Source organism: Lissotriton vulgaris, chromosome 9 (genome assembly GCF_964263255.1).
Source record: "Lissotriton vulgaris chromosome 9, aLisVul1.2, whole genome shotgun sequence".
In the NCBI taxonomy this organism is placed as follows: Eukaryota; Metazoa; Chordata; class Amphibia; order Caudata; family Salamandridae; genus Lissotriton; species Lissotriton vulgaris.
The window spans coordinates 248,612,633-248,625,443 of record NC_141697.1 but is presented as its reverse complement, the minus strand read 5'-3'; the positions used below and the strand labels follow the sequence as shown (position 1 = coordinate 248,625,443).

Genomic DNA, 12,811 nt, shown 5'->3' with positions numbered 1-12,811 from the left:
TCTAGACAGCCACATTTGAAATGTAGGGGCGACGGTATCCTTCCATCCAGCCGCAATAAGAATTCGTAAGACCGCTACTGCAATGAATATTAACGCTTGGGTATCTCTCCCCACAATATGTTTGTCTGTCCCTGTAATAACCAGTGTAGGGGATAGGTTGATGTTAATACCTAGCAGCCCCTCCAAGAATAAAGTTATTTCACTGCGTATTAAGACCAAATTGGGACAGTAATAAAACATGTGCAGTAGGTCTGCCGGACCTAAATTGCATTCGGGGTATTTATCATCTTCTCTTAGTCCCCACCCATACAATTTCGCAGGGTTATAGTATAGGTTAAACAAAGTCTTATAATGTTGAGACCTTAAATTTGATGCTCGAAATACTTTCTTACTCAATATTAGGGCAAGGTCTATATCCACATCCGGGTCCCCCAGTTTTTGTGCCCATGTGGCCTCTGTTTTTTCCAGGTCATCTGTGAGGCCAGGCAAAGAAAGATTGTAGGCAGTACCTATCTTCTTTCCCCCTTTTCCTAGGTATTCAACCAGTTGGCTATCTGGGGTAGCAGAATCTTTGGTCTGTATGCTAATAAAGTTTGAGCAATTTGTTCATATAAAATCCGGTGGCTACCGGGGATCCCATGCTTCTTCTGTAACTCGCAAAGCGAAGGACAGCACCGCCTTTCATGATATCACCCAGAGATCTTATCCCATGCTCTCTCCATACAGTACAGAACGCACTTTGACCCAGATGTGGAAATAGGTTAGATTTCCAAAGATTTATATTGGTGTTTATTTTGGGGATCTTCATAATTTTGCTGATAGCTTTCCAAGTTCCCCAGACCCCTTCAATGATCTTATACCTTGCCTTCCTATAATATCTTCGATCTAACTCGCATTGCAGTAACCCATAGGCCTTCCTCCCCAATAACAGCTCGAAGATAAAGGGAGGGACCTGACTCTCACTTTGATCTTCAGATGGTAGGGGGTCCGGTTGAATTAGTATGTTCATCTGTGTAAGGAGGCATACCAAATGATATAATCTAAGATTCGGCAAAGCCAGACCTCCCCTGTCTCAAGGTAGTGACATGTAATTAATTGAGCGTCTAACTTTGCCATACTGCCAAACAAAGCTAACAAATGTGGATTCGATTTTCCTCAACACACTTTCCTCTAACAACAGTGGGATAGCCCTAAACAAATATAAAATTTTAGGGAACATCGTCATTTTTAAAACATTAACTCTGCCAATCAAAGATAGGTGTAACACGTCAATTCTTTTCAAGTCCTTTTCGATTTCATTAATAAGGGGAAGATAATTCTCTCCAACCATCTTCTCAACTGCTGCATTAATTCTGACCCCAAGATATACGGCTGAATTTACATATCTATAATCAGTCTTCACAATATTTTTTGTGCATATTATCTGTGTTTTCCCCTCATTTAACCGATAACCTGAGTGAAGACCAAATTCATTGGCCAAGTGGACCAAAGCTGGCATTGCTTGATGTGGGTCAGATGTAGTTATCGCCAGGTCATCAGCATAGGCAAGCAATTTTGTAGTGAAGCCGTTAAACACTACAGGACTGATTTGGCGAGAGACAAAAATGTTTAGAATAAAAGGATCTATATATAAGGAAAATAGGATCGGAGAGCAAGGGCAACCCTGGCGTGTCCCTCTCTTAATCGTTATTTTATCGGACCTTTCCCCCATGACCATAACACGAGCCACCGGATCAGCATACATAGCCTTAATTGCCATCAGAAAGTTATTACCAAAGCCCCTACCAACCAAAATCCCCCAGAGAAAGTCCCATACCACTCGGTCAAAGGCTTTCTCAGCGTCGAGGAGGATCATGGCCATCTCCCCCCCCCCCCCCCCGCCCCCCCCGTAGCATCATGGGCATCAAATAGCGCAATTGCTCTTCTAGTGTGTTCTGTAGTGCCTCTCCCAGGTATAAACCCATGCTGCCACGGGGAAACGAGACCTCCGATGATCCCCCCCAACCTGCCAGCCCAGATCTTAGAATATAGTTTGGTGTCGGCATTAATTAGCGATATCGGTCGGTAGGACCCCGGCAATTCCTTGGGTTTCCCCTTCTTATGGAAGATAACAATGTTGGTCTCCTTCCTTGACTCGGTGTTATACCTGACCACAAGATACCATTGAATAGATCTAATAAAATTGGAGCGATCTCCTTTTCTAAGCATTTATAAACCTCGAGGGGGATTCCATCAGGTCCTGCTGCCTTACCTGAGGCTAATTCCTGTAAGGCCTTAGTTAATTCTGGCATATCTAGGTCTCTATCAAGATCTTCTCTAGTTTGAATGTCTAGAGACGGTCCACCGTCTGCATAGCCAGAATCTAAACCATGCTCGCCCATGGAGCCCTCTTCATTATACAGATTTTGATAAAAATTCTGAAATACTCTTAAGATGTCTATAGGCTCCATATACTCCTTATCTTCGTCCTGTATACGTGAGATTAAATTCTTAGTCCTCTTTTGCCTTATCTGCAGAGCAAGTGCCTTACCCGCCTGTTCTCCTGTTTCATAGCGTCTTGCCTTGGAAACCTGATATTCACTAGTTTCTTTCTGATTGATTATTTTCTGCAGGTCCGCTTTAATAACAGTTATTCTTTTTAGACTCTCCCGTCCCTCCCGTCCCTGACCTATTTCCGTAATATGCTGTTCTTCCGCTACCACTAGCATATCTGTAAGCTTCTCGATCTCTCTCTTATCGTCTTTCCTAATCCTAGCGGAGCAACTTATCGTCTCTCCTCGTAGGGCGGCTTTAAAGGCATCCCACACGTTATTCCGAGACGCACTATACCTATTAATATCATAAAACTCCACAGCCCATTTTTTTTAGATGTTCAACAAATCTGATATCTAATAATAATTTTCTCTCGAAAGACCAGCTGGTTCGTTTCCTTTCCATTTTAGGCATATCATAATAAAATACTAAAGGATTGTGGTCTGATATTAATTTTGGGAGTTTCTTGATTCGCACCTTATTCAACTCCGTGGAGGAAATCAAAAAGTAATCTAATTTAGTATATTTCAGATTGGGCAAGAAAAATAAGTGTAGCCTGGATCTAAGGGTTCCCTTACCGCCCACACATCTTTAAGACCATGTGACTTCATAAGGGAGTCGAGAGCTCGGAACACTTCGGGTTTCCGCCCAGCGTAATAATTTGCTTTGTTCCAGTCTACTGAGATATTTAAATCCCCACAAACCATTATGGGTGTTGGCCAATTAGCTAGTTCCCCTTCCAAACAATCAAAGATTTCCGGATCGTCCTGATTTGAGCCATATATCACACATATTGTACAGCCTAAATTAAGTTCAACTATCACCCATCTCCCCGCGCTGTCAGCCTTGTAACGTTTTGCTCCTCCTACCATAGGTTTAGCTAAAATGGCCACTCCTCTGATTGTTGACGTTTGAGATGAGCAGGCTAAGATTTCAAACCCCCTGAATTTCATCAAATTTTTTTTTGCCCAGGGAAGGTGGGTCTCTTGTATGCAAAAAATATCAACATTATTAAACTTAGAAAAATGCTCCACCCTTTGACGTTTTCTCGCATCATTCAAACCACCTACATTAGCTGTACAGATTTTAATGCTCGACATGTTTTCGTATTAAGCTTCCCTGCTGAATTTTAATGTTAACAATTTTTACCTTAGTACACCTTATTTTCTCTTTTGTAGATTTTTCTCCCAACCCCTTGCACTCCCTCCCCCCTGGCTGCCCAGCAGCCCCCACCACCCAACTCACCCACCCCCCCCTTACCCACCTCCCTGCCACCCTCTCCCTACACCCCTGCTCCCTAGCTAGTGAGGCGCTCAGACCAAGTCTGTGCTTGTGATGGTCACAGTGAGAGCAGTGAAGCTCTTGATATTATATTATAATCTAACACGACATTCTGTTGCCCCCTAAGAACATTTTTTTTTTTTTTTTTTTAAATAGATACCCAAACTACCAATTAACCTGAACCTTCCCCAATATTTCCATAGTGCTAGAGACAGAGACATACATCAAATATATCCAGAACTGTTCTATTTCCCATAAGAGTCCAAATACTCTCTAGCTTTAATCTCAGAAGAAAAGTACATAGTTCTCCCCTCATTTATGACATTCAATTGGGCTGGATTAATAAGATAGGCCTGCATTTTCTTCTGCTGAAATGGGTTGATCAGTTGCCTGAGTCTCCAGCGTCTCTCCACTGTTATATGGCAAAAATCCGGGCGAACGAAGAACGAGATCCCATCCACGTTCCTCTTGGCATCCGTTCTTGCCTTCTCCGCAATTGCCTGCCTCAGCACAAAGTTACCCAAAAATATTAGGATAGCTCTAGGTTTGTCCCCTTCCTTGGTGCCTTTTTTGATCTTAAACGGAGTGCGGTGAGCTCTTTGGATCTCTGCTGCCCAAGACCAGTTAGAAAGCTCTGGGAATGCTTGTTCAAATATTTTGATGACGTAAGCTCTAGCATCAGATCCTTCTACCCCTTCAGGAACCCCGAGAACCCGGAGGTTGTTCCGTCTCATCCTGTTTTCTATGTCTTCAAGTTTCCATTGAATATCTATCACTTGTGCATTTTGGGCCCCGACCTTGTTGACTGCGGCAGCCGCCTCTGCCTCCGTAGATACAACTCTATCCTCCAGATTAGTTACCCAATCTCCCAGATTGATGCAGGCCTCAGACAACTTCCTTACAGCCCCCTGGATTTTCTTCACGGCTGCTTGGGATTTTCGACTGTCCTGCCGGGCTTCCTCTCTGTGAGCCAGGATCTCGCTGTGGGTAGTCTCTAATAGCGACATTTGTGCGGCACCTCCCCCCGGGCTCCCCTGCAGGGGCAACGCTGAGGAATGGTCCCAACTGAGCTCACTCTGAGGGATCTCACGCTTTTTTGGTGGTATAACTGCTGTTACGGGGGAGCCGGGCTCGAGATCACTTTCTGCATCTGGATCTGAGACCACATTGGAGCCAAGATCATCATCTTCATCTTCATCGTCCTCTGACCACCCCCCCCCCCCCCCGACACTGAGAAGAAGCATTCATTCGGAACCTTTTCATTTTCTTTCCCCTTCTCGGCTTCCCCACTGGTCGCAAGATTCTCCATTATAGGTGCGCCATCCTTTGGTCCCTCTTGATCTTCTGCTGTATTCACGATTTCAACCAGACCCGCTGGGCTCCTTTGGGAGTTACATATAGCTGACCCGGCGTTAGAGACCCCTGGCTCACACATTATGGTGTTGCTATTAGTCTCTTTCCTTTTCCCCATGGCCTCACTCTCACATTTGCCTGGAATATCAGGCTCAGGGTCGGGTTCAGACTTATGCTTTGGTTCTGACTCCTTCAGATCACCCCCTTTCCTCAAACTTAATCCTATAGTATTCTGGATGGGGAGAGGATCAGTCATATCAGTTACATCTGGGAGGATCACGGAGTCTGTATCATCAATCACCGGTTCAGGCTCGCCCCCCTCCCGTGGTGGTATAATAGCTTTTGTCCCCTTCTCTCTGCCAGCCTTTGTAAATATGTCGGCGATTGGGGCCGTAGCTGTGGCTGTTGCCTGTCTTGTTCTGCCCACCACCTGCTTTCTTACCGGAGGGGTTTGTAGTTTACCATCCGTGTCACTCAGCGCGTTTTCAATCCCAGCGTTTTTTTTCTTTTCTTTATCTGTGGTGGATTTTCCTGCTGTATTGAGCTTTGGAGCCATTGCAGATCGCCTCCTTCCTGCCCAAAGCCTCCTTGCACCGAGCTCCTCGTCCCGACCTGTGCACCTCGGCGATCCAGCCTCGAACGCCGCTCTGCTCCGCGGCACCCACAAAGCTTTGCTCGAGCCCCGCCCTCTTGCTCTCCGACTGGAGCACAGTGAGAGAGCTGCCCGCTTCAACTCCTGGAGCAGCCGTACCGCCGAGCCTCGACAGGTGAGCGGTAGAATCATCCAAAAAGCTTTTCCAAGAGTTTTCCAAAAGCTCCGCCGGATTTATTGTATTTTATTTGGGTTCCGTATCTTAAAAAATTTCATGCGATATAGATAGCCATCGCCGTAAGTCTCCGTAGGGGCAGTTCGTATGAGCTTCACTGCTCTGCTGCTTCGGCTACAACTAAGCAGCCGCCATCTTCGCTACAGTTGTGGAATCTATTGCTGACTTCTTGATCTTTTTCTGGCCAGATATACAACAATCTGGGTGTTGTCTACATAGGATGTTAAATAAAAAACAAAGTTTTTTATGGGGCTGGCAAGGAGTGTGATATACATATTAAATAAGGTAGGGCTGAGTGAAGAGCCCTGAGGAACTCCACAAGGAAAGGAGAGCGATTGAGAAGCATACTCGCTAATCTTGACGGATTGGTCTCTATCAGTGAGAAAAGATTTTAGAAGGATCCACGCTGTACCACTGACATTGATTTCCGATAGGTGGTTTAGCAGTAGTCTCTGGGCCACTGTATTAAAGGCGACGAGAGATCAAACCGTATCAGTGCTGCTCCTTGGTTCTCTTCGATTGCGTGGAATTAAGGCTGATCGTGGAGAGATCAGACAAAGTGTTGCAACCCTCTTTATCTCAGTATTTTACTTGTTTTGTAGTGGTACTGAGTGGGAGCTAGAGAAAAGAGAGTTTGATTAGGTATGCCTTGAGTTGGCCAGTTTACTGGAAATGTTCTTAGTGTGTATGGCCAAAGAAGAAATAGGTGCTTCTAATATTTCCCCTTTCCCAACGCTACAAGCAGATTAGGGGATGGGACAGATTTGAGTCTTCTAAATCAACGGTAGAGGGAAAGTGGTATTTTTTCAGAGTGTGCTTTCTGCCAGTGATGAGGATTTCAACCATTCGTGCTTGCTTTGTCGAGATGTTAAAGTCAAGAATAGGTTTAGAATAGTTAATTTGAGTGTTTAACATATCTGGCCAACATATAACTTCACTAGAAGATGACTTTGCTGAAGGAGATGGCATTAGAAAATGTAGATTTGTAGGAAGTAAGGGCGGAGATTTGGGGAACGTCAAATTTGCTGTTTCGAGTAAGAGCAACGTTTCTTTGACACAGGAGGAGCTCTTGTGAAGGAAAGATGGAAGAAGTCTCAGTCCCTGAGATGCCAGCCACATCATGTAGCCTATCCAATAGTACAGAGTGGTCCAGGGTGTAGAAAGCAGCAAACAAGTCCAAAAAGGCAAGAATGGTCGAGGACATGTGGTCGCATATTGTTTGGATATCATAGGATTAACACCAGGTTGGTTTCAATGCCAATTCATTGATTGGAATACAGAATAGATTCTGTGGAGCGGTTGGTGTGAATCCTGGTGTGTTTGCAGTGGAGTAGTGCTTTTCTTAGAATCTTCATAAGGAAGGGAATGTGTGAGGTTGAGTAGTTATCTGTGCTAGAAAGATTAAATGAAGTTTATATTTAGGGAGGTGCGGTTTGATTGTATCCACTTTGGCTTGTTTCAGTCTGTATTAAATAGTTTCTGTACTCCTTTTTAAGCCTTTTTAAAATTAAAATCTTATGCACTTCTTTGTCTTCTTTTTGTTCCATGCAGCATGTAAATTTAGACCTGCTGCATCCCTTGCATACGCTCAGGAACCTAATGTACCTGGTCAGCCCAGACACTGAAAGCTTGGGCAGGTGAGTTTACATTCCTTGGTGTTAAGAATTTTTTGTGAAAAATATCTTCATAGTGTTACAGAAAAAGTAGTTAAAATAAATCCTTAACGTGATCACAGACCTCATACTATCTCATGGACCCATGTTCCTCTCATTTTGAACTTAAGCTTGTGGGATCTGTTTTTCCACAAATAGTCAACATGTCATGAACTATGGAAATGATTCTTGACCACTTCAAAAATGTTGTGAAAAAACAGTCATACAAAGCCAACTGGAAACAGCATTAAATTGTGTATTCAAGGCAGAGGATTATTTGACATCCTCTTTCATGAATCCTGCTATTCATTGCACCAGAAACCATAATAATGGATGACCATAAATATTTACTCTTTGCTAGAAATGATAACAAATCGATCTAAGATTATATGCAATTGGTTGCCAGGCTGGTAAAAACTTACTTAAACACTTCAGGCTACTATACACTGATCATTCATAGCTGCACAACCCACATTTCTGGTTTGGTACTAATATTATCAGATTGCCTCTTAATGGCATAGGTCTACTGGTTCGTGATCAATTCTTTTCAGATGTATTTTCAGAGTTTCTTTTGATGGGTTTTGGCTGCAAATGCCTTCTAAGTTTGAGGTTTTTCTGATCCTCTAGAGGTTGTTAAAAGAATCATTGACTGGACACCTTGTGGTTGAGTTTTTTTGAGTTTAGGTGGGGCAAGTTTATGTGCAACATTTGTCTTGCTGATGTCGGACATAAACATTGAGGTTATTTGGAACTTAATAGGGACTGGTTGACGTTAATAAAGACTCTGGCCAAGATCCTACGTTTCCTGGAGGAACTGTGGCGAATTGCACCCCTCCACCTTTTTTTTCCATCTCAGTTTTCACAGATAATTAAGAAACCTGAGGGAATCTTAAAGTCAAGTGCTCACTGGAATGTCGTAATAGAAGGTTACGTTTGTGGGACTGAATCAGTTCTTTATTTTCTTTGCAGTAACTAGCTGCTGATCTCCATTTGTGGAGTGGGTGATTGAGAATGAATATAATGATTTTACAGATTGGAGAGAAGAGGATTGGGACGTGTAAGAGCTTTTGAAAGTCTGTTTGGATATTTTTTGCGTGAGCTGTGATTTGCCAGTCCCTCTTGAATATTGGAATAAAAGAGGAAACAACTGTTATATATGGGGGGCGGAGCTTGCCGGCAACTATGGCGGACGCGTGATCCCCGAGCTCCGTCTAGCTGCCCATAACTATCCGAAATTGTCCTGCATCAGCGCTACTATTTTCAGCGCCCAACATACAGCCTGACACCTTGGTGATACCGGCAGTCTGCTGGTGCCGGTTCTGCGCACGACGGGAGCGGGGAAGAACGGAGGTGATTGAGGCGATCCTGACAGCGAAGGAGTCCGTGAAGCCACGACCTTGCGTGCTCCTGGGTCCGAGCGACGTGCCTGTGCGTGCGGCTAGCGTGGACGCTGGAGCCCGGTCAGCAGTCGGCAACACCTGCACCGATCTGCGAGACTGCTGATTGGGAAGGGGGGGTGACCTCTTTACAACCTACCCCCCCTTGTACAGCAACGCTTTGAAGTAGCGGGACCACGACGGGGGATACTGCTCCCCCGCCAACGCGGCCATTGCGAGGAGACTGCCCTGAGCCTCAGAGCACCACCCTAAGAAGTGAGCCACAACCGGGGGGAGATCGGCAAGGGTGACTAGGTGCGCGAGGGCACACGCAGCTACGGCCGCGCCGGATAGCTGCGTGGGGACTCTCGCAAAAAGGAGCCTGACGCTCGGCCCTATAAAGGGGGCGACTTCTCTATCGGCACTACGACCCCCATTCCGGGACACCGCTGGGGCCTGGTCCACGGTCGGACCAGACACAAAACAACCAGGGGGCACTTGGTGAACACGGCGCCTCTCGCGGAGCGACGTGGGCCCTCTGGCACGCAGATTGCTAGACCTGGGGTTTGGTATTGCACTGTAGGCCCCAGGACCTGCTCACAAACTCGGGGAGCTGAGAGAAAGATGGCGACGGAGACTGTGATGTTGCTGCCTACGCATTAAAGGTGAGACACGCTGGCATTGAACTGAGTCGGGGGACACAGACCGATTGGCCCCTTCCCTTTGCCAACATGGGAAAAGGCGACAAGATCCAGAGTAAGCTCCCGTTGGAACAACGCCGCAACAAGACTCCAGACTTCCAAGAGGCGGAAAAAGCTATCTCGGCGACTGGAACAGGCACTTCGGCCCATTCAGACATCAAAACCATGTTATTAGCCACGGAAAAAGGCCTGCAAGTCAGCATGTCCTCAATAGGCACCAAGATAGATGCCCTCACATACCGGATGGACCTGATGGCGGAGCGCGTCGACAAGCACGTTGAGCGCGTAGACATGTCCGAGAGATGCCTTACGGAGGTTGAGGAGGCACAAACTGAACTAGACTTGGATCATAAGAAAATAGAGAAGCTTATGCAATCGCTCCAAGAGCAGACCGAAGACTTAGAGGCCCGTTACCAACGCTCTAACCTGCGCATCACAGGTGTTCCAGAAACGACACAGACGGGCAACACGGAAAAGTTCATGGAGAAGCTCTTGGTTACTCTATAGGCCTGTTCTCACCAATGTTTGTGGTGGAGCGAGCACACGTTCACTGGGCCCCCGGCCCCGCCCGGGAGCCCCGCCGCGGCCCATCATCGCCAAGCTCCTAAACTACAGAGACAGGGACGTGGCGCTCCGGGCCGCCAGGGATAAGAAATCTTTGCAATTTGAAAGCTCGGAAATATCCCTATATCCTGACTCCACTGCTAGGGTTCAGGAAGCCCGCAGACACTTTGCCCCGTTCAAGAGACAGCTTTGAGATCTCGGGCTGGATTATGCCATGCTGTATCCTGCGAAGCTCTATGTCAATCGGCAGGGACATTCACACCTCTTCATGGACCCTAAAGCTCTAAAGCTCTACAGCAGGCCCTGAAGGGGTGGTCAAGAGACCAATGCAGAGACGCCAACAGTCAAGCGGATGGCGACGACCGGCGAAGTCAACTGGACGAGCAGGAGTGACACTCCTTCCTGGCTTGCCCGGGGAGATATTGGTTTCTATGGAACTAAAACGAACGCTGATACTGGCCTCCTTACAGAGGACGGAGAACTAAAGAACCGGCTGAACTAGACATGGGTGAGATAACTCTGGTGCCCTAGTCGTAAATATGGGTTGTCTTGTGGTAATGGTTCATGGTAACTTGTACAGGCAGGGTCTCGAGGTGTAATGAAGAGTAGAGTCAATGTCAAGATATTACCCTGCAGCTATTGCACTTGACGCAATAATTGTTGTCAGTATTTACAGTTTTGCTGATGTTTTTTATACGATGCAGCTAGAAATTGGTGCTGGGCATTCTGCAAGCATTGTAATCTTATCACCTGGACTGCCTGATGGGAGGTCCAATAGGTTTGTATAAAGTTGGGGGGGGGGAACTCACGCAAGGCCTTGTTGGGGGTGGTCTGCTGTGGGAGGGGGGTTGCAGGATCATCGGGTTGGGACTGTTTTGAGGGTAGAGGGGGGTACAGTACTTAAATTTGAGCGTACGAAAGATCTTGGACACATGCAGGACATTCACTCTTAGGCAACACTTAGCCTACCACAATGGCTGACACGGCTGATAATAGTAATAATACCTACACACCCAAACTCAGTGCACTCGCATGGAATGTGCGTGGTCTAAACGACCACAGGAAAGTTAGGAAGGTCATTAGCTACCTACAGCGTCAACATGTTGACCTGGCTTTGCTGCAGGAAACTCATCTCCCCATGACCAGTAGAATGCTACACAGTAGAGGTATAGAGGGCACTATAACAGCGCCAGGCTTCACGTCGCATGCCAGGGGTGTGATTACCTGGACGAATCCGAAATCTAAATTGTCCTTACAGACTCTAAGGGCGGATACGGAAGGCAGATTCGTCATTTCCAAATGTATGGGTCCAGGGATAGACTTTGTGATAATTAATACTTATGGCCCAAACTGTGACTCCCCAGAGTTCTTTCAGGCCCTAGTTAACATTTCTAGACACTGACACTGATCGTATACTATGGGGTGGGGACTTCAACCTGGTGCTGGACCCTACCCTGGACAGATCTGCTGGTCCTCCCCGTAGGCCCTCGGCGGCGGCCATGGCCCTGAGGAGTGCGATCACCAGTCTGGGACTGGAAGATGTATGGCGGATTAGACACCCAGAGCAGGGTGGGTACACATTACTCGGCCTACTACGACATCCATACCAGAATAGACTATTGGTTGGTGTCCGCCTCCAGGTCTGGGCAGATTAGAGACTGTAGGGTGCTACCGAGGACCCTATCTGACCACTCGTCAGTGCTTCTAGTGCTGGACACCCCAGGGAAAGCCATCCCGCCCTTCACATGGTAGATTCCCCACATATTCCCTCCTAGACCCGACATTCAGAGGTGAGCTGGCGGAGGCCATCAATACTTTTTTCGAAACCAGCGTAGGCTCGGTGGATAGCTTCCAGGTTGTGTGGGAAGCGTTCTAAGTATATATCAGGGGAATAGCGATGTCCAAGCATTCTGGCGTACTCCAATCCATTAGACATAGACTAGCTGACCTGGAGCCTCAACTGGCTACCCTCGAAGAACAGCAGAGCAGGAATTCTGATAGGGGAAGAGATCAAGTCGTTGCTGGCTGAATATCACGAGGAAGCGGACAGAGAAGTGAAACACCTGGCTAAGTATGCAATGGCTAGGACGTATGGGGAGGGTGAGAGACCTAGTTCAGTACTGGCTAGACTTCTAAGCGGGAAAAGAGGATGACAACAAGTCTTAGGAATAAAGACGGGAGACGGCGCAGTATTAACAGATGAATCAGATATAGCACAAGCATTTCAGGCCTTCTACACTGAGCTTTATTCATCCAAAAGTGGGGACCTTGAGGACGACATCCCTGACTACCTAGAACACATCAATATACCGACATTGACAAACACACACAGGGAATTTCTGATGCTCCCGATAGAGAAAGATGAGATAGCTGAAGCCCTGGCGGGCATGCGCGCTGGCAGCGCCCCAGGAGCAGATGGCCTCACGGTGGGGTTTTATAAGGCGTTTAAGGACAAACTAATCCCACACCTCTCCACGCTCTTCGATGACATTTGCGTGGAAGGCAGTATGCCGCCATCAATGAGG

At 46.7% G+C, this 12,811-nt stretch overlaps 1 protein-coding gene across 1 annotated transcript in view; it reads left to right on the top strand.

Moving 5' to 3' along the window:
- The window catches only part of ATG14 (autophagy related 14), a 233,042-nt gene that overhangs the window by 182,300 nt on the left and 37,931 nt on the right, over positions 1 to 12,811 (top strand). The window contains exon 9 of the mRNA XM_086937445.1: positions 7,545 to 7,630. Within this exon, the coding sequence (XP_086793571.1) occupies positions 7,545 to 7,630 (86 nt within the window). The remainder of the gene's footprint in view (positions 1 to 7,544; positions 7,631 to 12,811) is intronic.